Source organism: Amphiprion ocellaris, chromosome 13 (genome assembly GCF_022539595.1).
Source record: "Amphiprion ocellaris isolate individual 3 ecotype Okinawa chromosome 13, ASM2253959v1, whole genome shotgun sequence".
NCBI classification, from domain to species: Eukaryota; Metazoa; Chordata; class Actinopteri; family Pomacentridae; genus Amphiprion; species Amphiprion ocellaris.
Genome location: NC_072778.1, coordinates 15752544 through 15771222, shown reverse-complemented (window position 1 = coordinate 15771222; position 18679 = coordinate 15752544). Strand labels below are relative to the sequence as shown.

Genomic DNA, 18679 nt, shown 5'->3' with positions numbered 1-18679 from the left:
CATAACCAGTTTTCAGCATTCAAATTCAGTTCCTGTAATTCAAATTCAGTTCAAATTGAGCTTACAGAGACACGTATTTCTGCCAATATCCAAGTTCTGCCCCATAAGTCAGTGATGAGATAAGATCTCCAACTGTAATCTGTTGTGAAAGTAATTCTCTTCTTCAATAATTAAGTGAAGAGTAACATAAATCAATTTCTTGGTCATCAAGAAATGGTATTCTTAGTCTTCTATGATAGTACAGTACACATCCTTGTTTTTTTTTTGGTTTTTTTTTTAACTTTTGGTAAGAAACTTGAAAAAACTGTTGTTAGTTCACAAAAGTTCAACACAGTCATGAACAGTCAACACTATAACTAAATTCACAGTTCAGGTTGAAATAACAGTAAAGGAAACCGTAAGACAACAATCTTTTGCAATGGGAAGCGTTTTATTTGAAAACAAGACAAATCAAAACAACAAAACATGAATATGAATGAGAACAAACAAGTATAAGAGTTAAAAAGCAAGACGACAGTCAGTTCAAATACAAAAACTTTTCATATATTACAGTAGCTCATAGGACAGCGCTGTCTCATCTCTCTGCTTCAGATTTTCTGCTCCACTGTCTGTGTGTCATTACAGCTGTTCGAATCGATGACAACAGGAGAAAGTTTAACTACTTTGAATCATTCATTTCAAAAACTCAGCAAAGATAATAACTTCTTGCCTCTTAATTGACCCCGCTTGGCTCCACATAAATCTCTCTCAGTGTAAAAACTATCTGGTCGCTGAACATTTCGATTTAACTGCTTCGCCGAGGCCCTGCGAGCAGCTGCATCCACACAAACAGCATCATGGTGAAAATCGTCACAAGAAGAGAGAAGCTCAGCTGCCATTTTCCTGTTACACAACAGAACATTCGGGTCATGCTCACACAGTGAGCCTGTTTCACGAACATGGTGGCTCAGTCACACTCTCACCACATGCTTCACAATAAAAGCATCTCAGTGCTCCATCTGAATATTACACTCAGAACAAATATGTATTCTCCCTGATGAGGACACAACTGTGCAAAATGTCAAACTCCAGCAGGAATGTAAACAACCATGCATGGTAAATACTATGTGTGCACAACAGGCTGGAATAAAAAACACCATCTGGGCTCTTGCAGTCATCAGTGATGTCAATGAACTATCAAGCTTTGAATCACAAAATCATAGTAACACGACAGAAAATAAGCTCTAAATAACACCATGGTTATTAGATCACTGAATACTGCAGCTATTCTGATGTCAGCTTCTATTGTTGTCCTTGTGGCAGAAGACAGCGTTAAGTTTAGACTGAAGTTGGGGTTTAATTTTAGATATGAGTCCTAAAGGCTGGCTGCTGCCTCCTTCCTACCACTTTATTGTTACACATGAACATCTTCACATGCTGGACTCAACATTAACTCATCATCGTTTTCTCTTTAAGCATCACTTAAATCATTGGCATGTGTTTATCTATAAAGCCATTCTGAACAAACATCAGTCACATCTTTGAAAACTGATTTCACGCAGCTCATTTTCAGCCATAATTGCAGATCACAAGACACATCCTGTACCCGCTGCTGTACAAACAGACACAGGAATGAAGCCTTCATGTTTGCTGCTGCACACATATTAAAGAACTCTGTACCTCAAACTGAATTCAACTCTACTGTAAACTCTCTGGTGAATGGTTTGGCTCATTTTAGCTTTCTTAATTCTGACAGCTGTTTGCTATTTTTGAACCTTCGTAAGCTGTCCTCTAGTTTTTAGTAGTGTTATCTGTTATTTTCATGCCACATCTCTCATATAGAAGTAGTTTCTACCCTCATTAACATTTAAAGCTGTAGTAAGGAATGTTTTTTGGCATCAATGGGCAAAATTTTCATTTTCCAACTTTTCAGCATATTGTAATTCAAGTGTTCTGAGAGATAAAGTAGATTCCTGCACCTCTTCTTTGCTCTGTTTCCAGGCTTTAGTAAATGTAGCCTTTGAAAGGAGACTAAGGAACACTACAAATGAGACCTGTGTGAAGCAGAAAATGAGTGTTTACAGTTAACTTGACTTATTTTGTGTGTCTGAAGTGTCAACACATGCCTTTACTTGTCTGATGGAAGAACAGAGAGAGGAGAGATGCAGGGGGAGAGCTGTACATTTTCACATTCTGGTGTTTTATTTTTAATTTTGCTTTTTCCACAGTTCTGCCTACTGCAGCTTTAACTAAACAATAAATACCCCAGAGTTTTAAAAAAAATCAGAAAACTCGATAAACAACACTAAGGGTTGTTCTGACGTTTCTACCAATAAAATTATTTAAAAAACCTTTAACCAGTTTTCCAAGCTGTAACTCTATTTAAGTAATGTAACTGGAAATAACGCATGGTCTCAATTCATTTGTGCACCATAAGCCAAAATTATAACAAGTTATTTTAAGTCTTTATCTGTCTTTAAAGATATTACTGTATAATTTCATACAAAACACTGCATTTCTTTTATCTCTTGTCGCACAAAGAAAGTAGATACACAATGCTGAATTTATGTAATTTTAACTGTTATTCTGATATCATTCAGAAATAAATCACCCTAAATCAGCTTCCTCTGCTGTATTTTATATTTGTAAAATTTTCATTTGGTTACAAGTGAAATCACATTCAAATCTACTTTGTACATTACCTTATAAACCAGACCAATCTCTTGTATGACTGATAATATTGGACATTATGTAAATGTAATGGCCAGCGATAACAGTCTGTTGACACTTTTAATGACCTGATGATGGCATCATTTCTCGCTATATGGACAGAAAATATAATCATGACTTGGAAAACTCATTAAAAATCTTTTTATTGTTCGGAGAACTAAATAAATATTGATCCAAAAGGCTAGAACAGACTTTGAGGAATGTGGAAATACTCTCAAACCGCAGCATGTGGACGTCTAGGTTTTTTATAGACGGACTATAAAACAGATGGCAGAATAAAGTAATGTGAGTGATGTTGGCTCTGCTCATCCGAATTATATAATATAGCCAGAATGATAATGTATATCAAAGGACAATAGCATTTTGACATTTAAGATTTTAACAGATCACCCAGTAGAAAAGCTTTTATTCCTGAAATGTGGTTATCAGAGAACAATTAAATAAAGACCTCCAATATATCTTTGGCATTTTTGTGCTGCAGTTTCTTGCTGCCTATTGGTTGATAGCAAACACACACAATAGTTTGGCCTCTGTTATATAAGATGATGCACAATATCAAAATATGAAGTAAGAACTGCAGAGTCGATGTTATCAGTTGTGACAGTGAACAGAATGAGGTGTAAATTATAAGTGTGACGTCTTGTACCACTACCTCGTGCCCTTCCCGGTCAGACTAAGACGGTGGGCGTTGCTGGAGGATGTGGAGGTGAGGGGGAGCCGCTGTCAGACGGACTGTGGCCCAGCAGCAGCTCCTTCTCTCGGGGCAGACAGGGGCCGCTGATGTGTTGGCTGTGGGAGTGGTAGAGCCGCAGGAAGGCCAGGATGGACTGAACCAACCACAGAGCCGTGACGAACCACAGAGACGCCTGAGGAGACACGGACAGACGTTCAAAACGAACTCAACAGGCACATAATGAAGGAGAGTAAACGCTTAACTTATCATTTAACCCTCGTGTCGTCCTGCGGGTCAAAATTGACCCGTTTTAAAGTTTGAAAATGTGGAAAAAAAATTTTTTTTTTCACAGTGAACTTCTGATGTCCAAATTTTTTAAATATTTTTGGGAAGTCTTTGAACATTTATTGGTGGAAAAAAAGAAATGTAAAAAAATGTTTCTTAAGAACATTCACAAAAAAATCTAAATTTTTGGTAGATTTTTTGTGAATGTTCTTAAAGAAAATATTCGAAGTTTTACTGATATATATGTAATCACTTTAGATATTTTAGGATTTTTTTTTGAAGATTTTTACTCATTTTTTGAAAATATTTACAAGAATTTTCTTGCCAAATTTGGGGGATTTTTTTTTTTTTTTTTTTTTTTAAATAAAACTTTTAAGGGAAACTTTTAAGGAATTATTGGAATTTTCTTCCTGAAGGTTTTGCAAATTTTCAGAAATTTGGGGAATTTTTTTGCTGAATTTTTGGATTTTTTTTCAGACAAGGAAACAATATTTTTTGGTGTCCATAAATGAGGACAACAGGAGGGTAAAAATCGCAGTGACATTTGTAATTATGATTACAACTAAATCTCCAGTCTTGGATCAGAGCCTGTATCACTGATGTGTCATGTGGCTTGCTTCATATGTTTAGATTAGCATGTTAGAGTTATAAAAAAACGGCCCAATGACGTCATTTAATCAATATTTATGCTTTTAGCAGCCTTTAACAGACTCCATCTCCTATTTGTGGGCAAAATGTCACAGAAGAGAAGCTGAAAAAATTGCTCCGGAGAGGAATTCATCCATAAAACAGTGATGATGTAAGCAATCAAACTGACGCACTTGCTGAAAATCACAAGTTTCAATTTCATGTAGTGACTGTTACAGTAGGAGCCAGTTTAAAGCTGGTAAACCTCAGGAACACATTGCATTATGTGTGCAGCAGCATGTTAAATATAGTGCTGTGTGGATGCTTTGTGAACACAAACCATCACAACACTATGGAGATTTTTATTCTAATTATTGTGTAACTCTGTGTGAGTTCAAACAGAAGTCAGGAAACATGTTGCTGTACCCTCTCAGATTTTGTTCAGTTTACTTATTTTGTATTTTAGATTCAAACCTAAGTTCTATAGAATATTTTGGCAGATGTTTTCAGATGTGGGAATTTCTATCTTTCCCTCCTTAAAAATCATCCTACCTGGAAGCTACACTACCAGTCAAACGTTTGGACACACCTTCTCATTCAGTGGTTTTTATTGAATTATTTTATACATTGTAGATTAATACTGAAGACGTCAAAACTATAAAAGAATACATATGGAGTTATGCTGTAAACAAAAAAGTGTGGCAGAAAACATGACTTGTTGAATAATAACCGCAGCAGTAGAGACTCATTTAGCTTACAGATGATCCATTTTTTAGCTTTTATGAGGAAATTTCAGGGAAAGTCTGAGAAGAGGCCAGGATGACAGTTAGTGTGACTAAAGTGTTCTATTGTACAAAATGTGCATTTTTTCCAGCTGTCCTACCTGAGCCAGGCTGAGCTCTGTGTAGAAAGACGAAGTGTCCACGTCCAGGTAAAGTGGAACAGACTGGGACTCTGCACAGCTGAACACAAACAAACACGAAGGGATGAGAGGATCTCAATCTATACCCACAGGCATTATCACAATTACAGACATGGTTTAACCCTCTTGTTGTCCTCATTTACAGGCACCAACAAATATTATTTCCTAGTCTGAAAAAAATCCAAAAATTCAGCAAAAAAATTCCCCAAATTTCTGAAAATTTGCAAAACCTTCAGGAAGAAAATTCCAGTAATTCCAACCAAAATCCAGCGAATTTCGCTGGATTTTGGTTGATTTTTATGTGAATGTTCTTAAAGAAACATTTTTAACGATTCTTTTTTCCACCAAAAAATGTTCAAAGATTTTTGAAAAATGTTGAAAATGTGGAGATCAGAAGTTTCACTGTGAAAATATATATATTTTTCCACATTTTCAAACTTTAAACCGGGTCAATTTTGACCCGCAGGACGACATGAGGGTTAAAAAACAGGGATTTCACTTGTTTGAACAGTAAAACAGCAACACTGGATAAAAACTTGAGCAGATATATCAATAAAGTTGGGAGATATGACAATACAAATCCTGATTTTTTTATATTCTGCTTACATAATAGTGTATTTTCTTTAAGGGACAGGTTTGTGATGAGATTATTGATGCGTCGTGTCGTTCGAAAAAGCTCTACAAAGATCGAGGCTGATCTGAAGGTTCAGCAGTCAAGTATCAGTCAAATTTACTGCCTATTTAGTACAAAAGTCACAGTTTTTGATTCCCTACAGAGAGGACAGATCACTGTGCGACTCTCAGATGACGTACCTGTAGGGCCGCGTGTTGTCATCGGTCACGGTGTCGCACCAGGAGCTGAATCCCAGAGAAACGAGGACGCTGGCGCCTCCAGACAGGAAGAGGACGCACACACTCAGCAGGACGGTGAGGAAGGACGAGAACAGGGTGCTGGACAGAAACACACAAAACAGACCCACTAATATAGAAAACATCAGCCTGAAACTGTATGTACAGTAGATTATGTAGCTAACACAAGAGTCGGTTAATATGCTAGATGATAATATTAAAATTATAATCAATAAACAAACATTCCCTGCTTAAAAATATTAACAGTAATAGCTTTATTTGCATAGCAAATTTAAAAATATTATTATTACAAAAGTGATTAACCAACAAGGCATCTAAAGCTATAAAATCAAGTACAAAAACAACTGAAACATACAGAAAACAAACAAATTAGACAGAGAATGTTGCTCAATCTTGGATTTGGACTGTAAATCACATAAAATAAGCTATTAAAGGAGTCCACTCCATAAGAATACTGATTTCCACTCCACTTTATTCAATTTTATGTTCATTTAATTCACAATAATAATCACTGGAGCACTGTTACCCTCCACAACTGATGTGGACGAAACTGTAAATCACATTTTCAGCTCTTTTTAAAAAAAAATTCAAGCAGGTATTTCCATGTTTAAATACTGTTTTAGGCTGTTTTTGATAATAATATAAAAACATGAATGATGATTTTCTGCATATATAAAGATGTGCATTCATAAGGGAGTGAATAGAATAGAATAGAATAGAATAGAATAGAATAGAATAGAATAGAATAGAATAGAATAGAATAGAATAGAATAGAATAGAATAGCAATACTTCATTGACCACAGAGGGGAAATTCTGTTGTTACAGAACCAAGCAGGGGTTCAGTGACCACAAATACAAATAAATAAGAAGAAATATCTGCAAATAACGTAAGAAAAAAAGAAAAAAAGATACAGACATAAGAAAATATACTACAGTATAAAATGCATAATAACGCTTACTGAGTTAATATTCAATAATGTGCAATAGCACTGTTTATTACACTGTATACTTTAATTTTATTTTCTTGGAAAATGTTCATTTTACATTTCATGCATATCGTTTTTCTACTTATGTTTATATTTTTAGGACATATTTTTCTACTTATGCTTATCTCTATATTTTCTGTACTGGTTATACTTCTGATTCTGAAAATATATCATGAGTAAAACAGTACTAAAGTTAAAAATGCACCGTGAAGTGTCAGATGTACAAATATAATGTAGTAAAAATATGCAGTTGCACGAGAAAATTGAAATATGATGCAAACAGCGGTGCAACGTGCATTTTTTTTTTTTTTTTTTTTTTGCAGTGTGTGTTATTAAACAACTACTACTGTATTACATTATTTATAATGCAGTACTAGTATATTTAGGTCAGTGCTGCTACTGTAAAGATAACCGTGCGTGTGCGCGTGTGCGTGTGACTCACTCGTCATGTCGTCCGTGCAGATACAGCAGACACCTCCAGCCCTGCGCGGCTCCGTACAGCACCGTGAAAATACCCACGAACGTGCCGAACTGGCAGGCTGCCGGCGGGCCCCACTGCTGCACCACCAGGCGGGACTCGTCCCCGGTCTGCCCCGTCAGCTCGGGCCGCTGCTCGGTCCTCCAGTAGCCGGTGGAGAAGAGGGCGCAGCGGCCTTTGAACGCGGAGCCGTTGAGGGCCATGGGGACGACCACCAGCAGACCCGCCGCCACCGAGAGGGCATGAGCCGCGCAGTGAGCCAGCAGCAGCCGCCGGTCCAGCTCCATGTCGGCAAAACTGAGCTGTATTCACAGAGTGGAGAAACAAACCGTGCTACCAACACACCCCCGTGTATTTACCCATGCAACGGCCCCGGTGTGGAGGTATTTAAAGCTGCAGGGCGGAGACCGAGCCGTTACACAACCATCCATCCGCACGTAGCGCCAGAGAGCAGGAAGAAGGAGGAGGGATCACTCCGCCCCAAGATCCGCAGACCATGAAATGCTGTCAAAATAATAACACGTGCAGGAGACGTACACAGTTCATGAAGCTGATTAGAACAGACCAAAAACATCTGATCACTGCAGTTTTAACATCACTCTAACAGGAGAAAATAGTCCCCATTTGGTCCTAACCCTGATTAGTGGAGACTCTGTGAAAATGTTGCACTTAAGTTAAATTTGGTATATTTAACTGTGGCTCTCTGCATGAGCATGATATTTAAAGCTGGTTGCATTTTCCCATTAGACGCATATAAAGGCATACAGTCCAATGCAATATAGATGTAAAATTCCTTAAAAAAAAAAAAAACAAAATAACAGCATGGCACATTTTTTTCTGGCCTCAATGGAAAAGCTTATTTATTTTCTATTCTTCTTAGGGGTTTTAGATCATAAAGCATTGTTCTAGCTCAGAGACACATCAAATAATAACAGATGTGGTCTAGCATTTGGACAATATTTTTAGATATCCTACCAAAAAAGCAAAGCAGAAGCAAAAATAAAGGGACTGTAGATATTTCTGCTTGGTCTAAGAAAACCAATCGGTCAAACATGATGCAAAACCATTAATTTTCCCTAGGTAGGCAGAGCCACTCATTATCTGCTGGAAAGCTTTAAAAATAGCAACACTCGACAGAGCTATTCCCTTTATTTCCTGCTTATGTCTGAGCGGAGTGATGCATCATCTTACATACACGATCTTTGTTTTGACCCTACATTTGACGTCACATCTGTTTTGACCAGCTGACCCGCTTTTAATCAGGGGAATCGAATCATCCTGCAGACTGATCGATAGTCTGGATCATCATGATGAAGGGTCTGATCAGTGACGCCAATCTGCAGATATTTCAGGCTGAGCTCTTTCGTTTTAATCGATTTTAGTTCAGCACTAACTCAAATAAATCAGCTTTTGGAGACAACTACTCACATAAAAACTAAACTGCATGTCACAAACTTTTACAAATAAAGGAACAGAGGTTGCATTTGTATTTCTCAGCTCATGTTAGTGCTGAATTTTGTAGTCGTGATTATATAAGAGGCCTCAGCTCCTGTCAGAGAAAGGTTTTCCCATTCTGCAGAGTCATACTGGTGTCACTGTAAGCACCACGTACACTCAATTTACTGCACTTTAAGAAGCTGGTGGGATAAAGAAGCAGCCTAATTTGTCACCTAATTTGCCCCAGAGGTCTGAACTGGGTGCCACAGTTTGGTAGAGAGGAATGTGGGGTGGGGCTGAGTGAACTTCCTCTCTTCTCTACGGCTCCACCCCCGAGCCAACTGTCTCCCGAAAATCAGATGAAATGATGAGGACAACGCTTCAGTTTCAAACCCATTGAGAGGGCAGAAAGAACTCTTCACCTACCAGAGGTTGACAGGCAGCTCACCTGTTAGTGTCATAGATGGATTACTGAGCAGAACAAAAGCCTCTGAAGGAGCGGTGAGGAATTTATTGTTGGGTCAATTATGACTGCAAGGACATAAAAATGACAATGAAAACATACAAAGACTAGGTGCAAAATGACTGCAAATGACAAAAAGAGACTTAAAACTGAGAGGGGCATTGTTTCCAGTGTAGACTGTCATCGCTCACGATATCCTACACTTTCCTACATCAGGATGTCAGCCTCGTACATGTCCATCTGTTAACAGGACTACATGAAGTTTGGACTTGTGCCGTGCTGAAAGTGATATATAAATGTATCTAGGTCTGACTTAGTAAGATTGTTGTCCTGACTTTTTCAGAAAAGTGACCAAATTGCTCATTCAGACATGAAGCTGACACATTCAGATGTTGTAAAGGAGTGCATGGAACTGTGTTTTTCACCTCTGAAAATGAATATTTTCGAAAAAGGGCTCAGCAGTGATGTAAATCTGATAAATGTACATACTGGGGAAACTCAACTTTGCAGAGCCATCATATTGCTGACACAACAGGCAGTGGCATTAACGTGGCATTTAACTTTTGTTTAAACTTTACAGGAAGAAGGAAGACACACAACACACATCTTCATACATAAGCAGTAGTTTGATCTCTGCTTGATCTGTGATAAAACTAAAAGCCAAAACTTTCTGATGAAAAGTAGAAGAAAAGTTACGTTTTGGCTGTTATAAAGTGGACAGGAGTATTTTCTGAAAGGTGCTGAAACTAATGTGACAGTATTTTAAAATTCTCTCAGTCTACCCTCCGTGTTGGAGGAGTTGGGAACTAAACCTGCCCCTGTATACATTGTCTTCATCTGTTTAATTCATGAACTGCAGTTACTATTAATCATTACCTCACAACCTATAACTATAATAACACACTGGTGAAATATCATCTGTCATTCAGTGTTTTGAAAAACGATTTAACCACATAATTATGTAAACTATTGGTTACCTATCTGGGCACAATACAGGATATGCATTGATGAGAGCATCACACGTGGGTTTGCATGTGTGATGAATGACAATTACAGCAGCATTTAAGCTATAAAGGTCATTAATTTAAAGTGAATACTGATTATTAGTGCAAGCTTGTAAATTGCCAAGCTACAAAGACACATACAAACAGAGGTAACAGGCATTTCTGGTTGCAACACAAATTCTTGATCACAGATAACAACTGAATGGTGAAGTTGTGAAAATAGTGATTATATCATCGATGAAACATGCGAACAAAGGGCAGTTTGATGAACCAAGTACCAACAGGTGGTCGGTCACCTTGTGGTTGATGAGCGCTTAACTATCCTGTTATGTTCCTGGTCAAACTGAGAAATTTTGAAGTGAAAATAAAAAAAAAAAAAAAAAAAAAAAAAAACAATAGTTAAAAGCATTTTTTTTTGTTATGAAACTTCTGCTTGGCTTAATTGGTGTGATCAACATATAAAATGAAAACGGTTAATTTCACATATTTGCAATCCCAGAAGAGGTGTCAACATCACTCCATAAAATGAAAAAGAATTAAAAATGTAAAAGATTTTTTTAACATGTAGGTCTTTCCAGTGTGCATTGAAAAAAGTTTTAATGTGCATTTTTTAAAATGAAAAACGAGTGAATTATCTTTACTGAACAATGATCTGTGAGAGGTGAAGAACACCACTGGACTAAATATGGATTGAAGGGTTACTAATGGAGTTAATAATGAGATATAAAAAATGTTTATTGGGATTTTTACATTTTTACATGACTCAGGAACATCATTGCCATTTATGAGAAACAAACCTAACAGGAGGGTTAATAAGGTACTTCCAGAAAGCCAAATTTTCCACAGTGAAATGTTGCATAATTGATGAAACACGATGACACTTGACAAATGTGGCACATGATGAGTCTCATAAGGTTGCTATTTAGGGCCGGCTGCTATTCTGGAAACAAGGCCTACACACATACAGCTCAGCGCAGCAGCTGATTTAATTTTAAACAGATTCAATTAGATGATTTGTGTTTATGAAGAGAAGTGAACATAACTATGCTACATATATGTATCTATTGACTCTGATACGAAACAGTAATAAGCTTGTAGTGTTCTTTGTTATTGTGTTAAACAGGCTAATTTATGTGCATTACGTACACAAGCACATTGCTGTATTTATCATAATCCTCAAAGGACAGGTTTGTCTTAAAACCTGCTGTAATATTCACTTACATTTCCCCTAAAAGCGCAAAAGGACGACATGTTTTAATAGTAAAAGTAAACAGGAGGAATTACAGTAATACAGCAAGCAAAACCTGTTTCAGTGTTCTTACTGTCAACAGCTTAATTTAAGACACACCTGAAAAACTGAGAAAAGATCCCCAAAGCTGACAGATGCAGTTTGAGACTAACTATTGTACTGTTTCATGTCTGATTTCATTGTGTTATTGTCACTACTGGAGACAGGACTTAGACTGAAGTCAAAGCAGGCTCTCAATGTTTTCAAAGTTGTTAAATAATTTTAATCTCAAGTGCCCTGTTTTGGGAACATGGTCAACAAAAACCTAGATAATGTGTTTAAATGCCACAGTGGCATGGATTTAGGACGTGAGGGCTTCCTGGGGGGTTTCTCTAAACCAATGAAAGTGTGTACATGAGCAAAAGCTTAAATTGCCATAAAACTAAAATGATGATCACCTCCAGGAAACGTGTGTGCACTGGTACACACTGGTATCCACGGTTTAAGAATCGTCCAACTTAAATCCTATTAAAGCCAGGGCAGGCAAAAATCTAACAAAAAAAAAAGAAGGCAAAAATTAAAAAAAATATAGAATTTGTTTCCCCTGCAGTGGTGTTTCTTGCACTCGGAGCACGCTGAAGCTGCAGAAGGCAGTAAGTTGGTGGAAAACAGTCTACTGGTCAACAGAACGTGTGTGTACAACTGAATGAATTTTAGTTCTTTGCATCAATATGCCAACACCCAGGATTGAACCAGGGACCTTTAGTCTAATGCTCTCCCAACTGAGCTGTATCCACCATAAAACATAGAAAATGTGCATGCCAAATTTACAAAAACAACCTGAAAACATGAATAAATATGCTAAAATGTGTATGTCAGATCTGCAAAGACAGACTAAAAGGACAAATACTACAAACTAAATATGTGTTTTGTGCGATTTCTCATTTGTTAAAAAGCAGCTGAGAGGAAAGGCCAAGAACTAATGGCACCAGAAGATGCGAAGTTACTGCTGTAAGAAAGATTATTGCTTTGTGGAGTTCACAAATACTAATAACAGAACTACGCAGCTCTTTAAGATGAAACCAGTGCGCATCGTTGTTTATGATAAAGCTGCTCCAACATAGCCAATCACTGTGGGCTTGCATGGAAATTCTAAACAACGTAACCAGCCACTACAACACATTTAGATATTACAGGACCGGAGGATTATAGGACAGTTAATATCTTCACTGTCCAGAATGACAACAGCACACTCAGAGTATAGTATTTAGTGAAAGTAAGTCTTTCTAATTGCCAATACTGATGCCTCTTTTATTGCATTTACTATCAGATCTCTGTTAGATTGTTTTTTGACAACAATGCCACTTGAGTTGGGATGCTTTGCATTGTAGACGCTGGTTCCTAATACTGGAAAAGTAACTTCTAGTGTCGGATTTTCTACCATACGATGAGACATGCATATAGATCTGCATTTGTAGAGCAGTAACTGGCTAAATTCTGCTGTCATGGGCTACATTTTCTAGATTAATTCCAAGTGGGCCAAAACAATGACAAATACAAGTTCCGGGACTTTTCTTCAATTCTATGTGGATACAGGTAATGGAACAATGAGCGCCACCAAAGGTGGTGTTTAGATAGGAAAAGACTGTGTTACGGCTTCACACTAGTGAACTGATTTTAGTTTACGGTACTAAAATGCCGAAACCCGGGATCGAACCAGGGACCTTTAGATCTTCAGTCTAACGCTCTCCCAACTGAGCTATTTCGGCAGTAAAATACGCTAATCAGCATGACAATCTTCGAAAACAACTGTAAAAAAACGACTAATACTGCATATTTAATTTGTATTTTCTTTGATTTCTCAACAACTGACAGACACACATAGCGTGGCATTGGGAAGTACAGCACAGTGATAATATACCATACTATAATACGCTAAATTTTCAATAACAGGAGGGGGAGATTCAAATTCAATCATTTTAGACTGAAACAAACAAGGCTTACCTTTGCAGTATTTTGAAAACACAGAGCGCTGTCAGGGATTTGAACGGTGATGTTTGATTGGCTGATGTGACTGACGTATTAGAGGGGAGCAAAATATGTATCTGACCATCGGATTGGTGCTGGAAAAGTTGCTAATATATACGAGTTAAAAGACTGAGCGTGCACATTACTGGTTTTCAAATGATAGCCCTCCTAACGTGATTGGTTTTCAACTGATGCCTCCTCTGTGCGGCCATTTCGGCACCAAAACCAGCAAAACGTGCATGCTCAATCTACAGAACCAAACTTAAGTGATAGATGAAGTATATTTCTGAACAGGCGCACACAGTGTTACACAGATGGATGCTGGGCTTACTCTGTGTCTGCCTCGCATTAATACGTGTAATTTTCAATTTTAGATAATACAAGCACGGTGAAGTTACACAAAAAGTCTGGCTACGTTGAAGTTGCTTAAGAACATAGATTTGAAAAGAAATATGACTGGCTAAGTATTCTTGCTTTCTAGTATTGATGCCATAAAAACAACACCTATCGTCAAAGTGGCTACCTTTTTCTCCGCGGAAAACGGCCTTAAGGTGGTTCCTCAGGGTATTGCAGGCGACAGGTTCATGGCACCCTGAAAGTATCTGCAACTTCCTGTTTTGACAAACAGCCTAAACAAATGCCTGACAAACTATACGGTCTGGTGTGGATCAGCGTGACAAAATGCCGAAACCCGGGATCGAACCAGGGACCTTTAGATCTTCAGTCTAACGCTCTCCCAACTGAGCTATTTCGGCGATGAAACACACTATGTGTACATGCCAGATTTACAGGCGTCAGTCTGGATACCTCACGTTTCCCAACTACTTTGTTGGTCTATCAATTAAGAGACATACATAGTTTGATTGAACGGCACTCGGATCTTAGATGAACTTTGATTCTCCACAGCTCTGGATTGGAGCGCTCGCGGTGACGTAATTTTCCCTGCTCCCACACTGAGCGCGGTGGCTGCTGGGAAGAAAGGTCAGGAATCGCTGGTAGTGGAAGACGCGGATTTGCTGCTTGAAGAAAGATTATCGCTATGAGCAGCTAACGAACACCAACGACCGAGCTGCTCGAGTATCTTAAAAGAAACCTGCACGGCTGTGGTTGCGACACAGAAAGAAAGTCACAAGAAGCTGGTTTTCGTCTGATTTCTGACTCCGCCGTCTCTCTGGCTGGCTAACAGCCGCATTGTTATTGTTTTCGCTTCATCTGGCGGCCGCATAAACACTGCTCTCCGCCGGCCGAGGCAGGGGTCCGGACTGCCTGAGTGATGTGTTTCTGTCCGACCCGGGAAGATGGATGAGAAATCCAACGGCGGCGGCCACCACCACCGGCTGCTGATCATCCTGCTCATGGTGTTGCTCTTTGGCGTCATCATGATCCAGTACGTGTGTCCGAGCAGGTCCGAGTGCCAGATGCTCCACCAGCTGGGGTCCTGGTTTAACGTCGGCGGTGCAACTGGTTCCCGGGGCGGCGGCGGCGAAATCCAAGACGGGCTTCAAAAGGATCCGTACATCGCAGAAGACGGCGCTCTGGCTCGCTTTGTCCCTCGCTTCAACTTCACCAGAGCGGACTTGAATCGCGTCGTGGACTTCAACATCAAGGGGGACGATGTGATCGTGTTTCTGCACATCCAGAAGACCGGCGGCACCACTTTTGGTCGACACCTGGTGCGGAATATTCAGCTGGAGAGGCCCTGCGAGTGCCACGCAGGTCAGAAGAAGTGTACCTGTCTCCGTCCAGGTAAGAAGGAAACCTGGCTCTTCTCCCGTTTCTCCACTGGCTGGAGCTGCGGGCTTCATGCGGACTGGACGGAGCTGACCAGCTGTGTCCCGTCACGGATGGACTCCCGAGAGGCTCCCAAGAACCTGCCCAGGTTGGTGGAAGATAGACTCATACATTGGTTATAATTACATTAAAGATGATTCAGAAATGCACTAGATTTAAAGAGTAGTTCACAAAATCATCACTTCTGGAGAGGAGCAGTTACTCTTAATAACAAAGGTTTTCAAATCAAAGCTGCAATGATTATTCAGTTAGTTTTCAATCATAAAAAAAGCTAACTAAAAACAAAAAAAAATACTCTGATTCCATCTTCTTGAATGTGATATTTTCTGTTTTCTTCACTCCTCTGTGACAATATATTTGGTTTGTGGGCATGACATGACATATATAAAGGCCATCTTCGGCTTTATGATTAGTTGCAGCCTTATTTTAACTGTTCCCAGTTTAGCCTAAATATAAAGACTGCATTGGTGTAATATAGCGCAAACTCTTGGAGCAACTTTTACCACTGCAAATAGTAGGTGGTTAAACTTTGGCTTTAACATAATCTGTGTTTTTTCATCGAGTATGTACATTGTACAGAAGATTTACGAGAGACCAACACACCAAGTATAATTTCGTGGCTAAACCTTAAGGTACAAATGCTTCTAGTGCATGCAGACTGTATGAACAGACCAAAAGACTGCAGGATCTTTGCTCTAGTTTTGTCTGTTTTGTGTGCTACAACCAGAGACTGATGGTTTCTTGTATGTAACACCATCTTCGTACACCTCATCACTGCATTTATTATTCAAGCATTATAACAAATTGATGGAGCACTTATTTAAACAAATTAATCGCAGAGACATATTGAGGCCATTTAAGTTGGCTTATTAATGACATGTTGTCTTTTTTCCTCTCCAGTAGGAACTATTATTACATAACCATCCTACGAGACCCAGTGTCACGCTACCTGAGCGAGTGGCGTCACGTGCAACGTGGTGCTACATGGAAGGCTTCCTTGCACGTGTGTGACGGACGTTCACCAACACTGTCAGAGCTGCCGAGCTGCTATTCAGGAGATGACTGGTCGGGTTGTTCACTGGAGGAGTTCATGGACTGCCCCTACAACCTGGCTAACAACCGGCAGACCCGCATGCTGGCCGACCTCAGCCTGGTGGGCTGCTACAACGTCTCTGCCATGAGTGAAGAGGAGCGCTGGGCAGTACTTCTGGAGAGCGCCAAACGCAACCTGCGAGGCATGGCCTTCTACGGACTGACCGAGTACCAGCGGAAGACCCAGTATCTATTTGAGCGAACTTTCAATTTGGAATTCATTGCACCATTCACACAGCTCAATGGCACACGCGCCTCCAGTGTGGAGGTTCCTCCTGAGACGCAACACAGAATTCGGCAGCTGAACCGATGGGACGTAGAGCTGTATGAGTATGCCCGCGACCTTTTCCTGCAGCGTTTCCAGGTGGCGAGGCAGCAGGAGCGCAGGCAGGCCCGAGAGAGACGACAACAGGAGAGGAGGCGACTCCGTGGAAGGCTCGCAACGAAGCAAGGAAGACAGCCGAAGCCCACAGAAACACTGACCAACAGTCATCCTGCTGTAAGTGAGGAGCAGCAGAGGGAGAAGGCAGCTGATGGCAGCGTGGAGTCTGAAGTGCTGCTTCCAGACTGGTGGGATCTGGATGAGAATAGCACCATGGATGACTACACAGACAATGTAGAACAGTGGTAGTGACGGGAATCAACTGTAGGGTGTCTTAATACTAAGTGCTCCAAGTTCTGCCTTGTCTGTTTTCATCAAGGATTTTTAGTATATGCCTTCCACTTGTTTTTTTTCACCATGAACTGTTTTAAATGACACATTAATTTATTGATACTGATTGTATTTCTTTGCCACAACTGACATTAATAATGGGTGCATTTTCTTGACAGACGGGTAAGTCTAGCTAACTGGAATCCTGTACCTTTCGATGACATTAGCCTTTTACCTGGACGTTAAACACATCTGAACTCTTGTAATGTAGCTTGAAACAATGGGGGATTTATTTTATATTTTACAAACAAAAAGCAATGTAATGTTTTTTTATTTTAAAAATCTACTATTTGTGATTAACAATCCATATGTTTGCCAAATTGTTGTCTTGTATGAAATGCGTATATTCTGAAATGTACCTGTTTTTAAGTGTCTTTTCAGTAACAGTTAAGAAGAATGGAGTTTTCATAGATACCTCAGTGTGTAGCATTAACTGCTAATGTTGTAAAAATACTGAATGTGTCTGTTTTTATATAAAATTGCTTTTACATTTACTCGATTAATTGTCTGGTTTTGCCTTTGAATATCTTCTGCCTGGATCTGATGGTCTTTTGTCTGATCATGTGCACAAAAGCTTTTGTGTTGCCCCTTGCAGACCTCTAGAACACCAGCAGGGAGCGCTGAAGTAATTTTACTGAAATCCAAACTCACTGCTGAGGTGATAGTTGACATCACAGCTTGTTCTTAAATTTGGTTGGGTAGGATTTGGATCGTTTTTCAGTCTGATTTTCAGAGGATTTAATAAAACAATCAGCTCTAACAGCTGCTCATAAATTTCAGAGATACTGAATATTCTCAAGATTTTAACGACTTAAATAGATTATTTGACGTTTGGATTGATTTGTTCTCTTGTAGTGCACTTGTACTGACAGAAATGATTGCATGCTGTTTATTTTTAGAAGTGTAGATGTTCTGTGCGAATGTGATATAATAATTGAAATATTACTAATGACAAAAATCTAAAAACCATGCAGCAGACATTATATGATATAGATATTCAGCTTATCTATGGTCCCTGATGGTGAAAAATGTTGCTCTGGTGATCAAGTACTTTGATCAAATTCTAATTAAATTCAACAGCTTTGTGGATATTCACACTACTGCAAGAATTTTAGATGAACTATCATTCATACCATTGACTAACTTGATTTTTCAAACAAATGTTTAAAAAAAAAAAAAAAAATAGTGTAACAAGTCTTCCATAACACAACCAAAATATATATTCAGGTTTCTATTTTACTACATTTTGTTTATTGGACATTAAGATAACATTTCAGAAAACTTGCTGAACAAAAAATGAAAAAAAAATCATTGTATTAAGTGAGTTAAGTAATTAACTGGGGAAATTTCACGGTGGTATCATGAGTTTAATA

At 39.0% G+C, this 18679-nt stretch overlaps 2 protein-coding genes and 2 non-coding genes across 5 annotated transcripts; 1 reads left to right on the top strand and 3 right to left on the bottom strand.

The window, feature by feature from the left end:
* Positions 1-409: 409 nt before the first annotated feature.
* zgc:153018 (Transmembrane protein 179-like) lies at positions 410-8001 on the bottom strand. Its single transcript, XM_023283245.3, has 4 exons — positions 7516-8001; positions 6030-6167; positions 5178-5256; positions 410-3575 (listed from the first exon to the last, which is right to left on the bottom strand). Exons 1-4 carry the CDS (start codon positions 7836-7838, stop codon positions 3378-3380), a joined length of 738 nt encoding a protein of 245 aa, XP_023139013.1. The 5' UTR covers positions 7839-8001; the 3' UTR covers positions 410-3377.
* Positions 8002-13379: 5378 nt separating this feature from the next.
* Positions 13380-13452, bottom strand: trnaf-gaa (transfer RNA phenylalanine (anticodon GAA)). The gene has a single exon. It is a non-coding gene; the product is annotated as a tRNA-Phe (tRNA).
* Positions 13453-14393: 941 nt separating this feature from the next.
* Positions 14394-14466, bottom strand: trnaf-gaa (transfer RNA phenylalanine (anticodon GAA)). Its single transcript has one exon. It is a non-coding gene; the product is annotated as a tRNA-Phe (tRNA).
* Positions 14467-14671: 205 nt separating this feature from the next.
* On the top strand, positions 14672-17805 carry hs6st2 (heparan sulfate 6-O-sulfotransferase 2). 2 transcript variants are annotated; one of them, XM_023283248.3, is made up of 2 exons: positions 14672-15590; positions 16406-17805. In XM_023283248.3, exons 1-2 carry the CDS (start codon positions 15010-15012, stop codon positions 17223-17225), a joined length of 1401 nt encoding a protein of 466 aa, XP_023139016.2. In that variant the 5' UTR covers positions 14672-15009; the 3' UTR covers positions 17226-17805. The 2 variants fall into 2 exon arrangements, with proteins under 2 accessions (XP_023139016.2, XP_023139015.2); XM_023283247.3 differs by having other exon boundaries at positions 14674-15590; positions 16403-17805.
* The last annotated feature ends 874 nt before the right edge of the window (positions 17806-18679 follow it).

What these genes read in the sequence shown, in the direction of transcription:
- zgc:153018 (XM_023283245.3), bottom strand. Translation starts at nt 7,838, where the DNA reads ATGGAGCTGGACCGGCGGCTGCTGCTGGCTCACTGCGCGGCTCATGCC. An exon ending in GACAACACGCGGCCCTACAG is followed by an intron (nt 5,257 to 6,029) that starts GTACGTCATCTG and finishes GTTTGTGTTCAG; the next exon opens with CTGTGCAGAGTCCCAGTCTG. An exon ending in CAGAGCTCAGCCTGGCTCAG is followed by an intron (nt 3,576 to 5,177) that starts GTAGGACAGCTG and finishes GTGTCTCCTCAG; the next exon opens with GCGTCTCTGTGGTTCGTCAC.
- hs6st2 (XM_023283247.3), top strand. Translation starts at nt 15,010, where the DNA reads ATGGATGAGAAATCCAACGGCGGCGGCCACCACCACCGGCTGCTGATC. An exon ending in GCTCCCAAGAACCTGCCCAG is followed by an intron (nt 15,591 to 16,402) that starts GTTGGTGGAAGA and finishes TTTCCTCTCCAG; the next exon opens with TAGGAACTATTATTACATAA.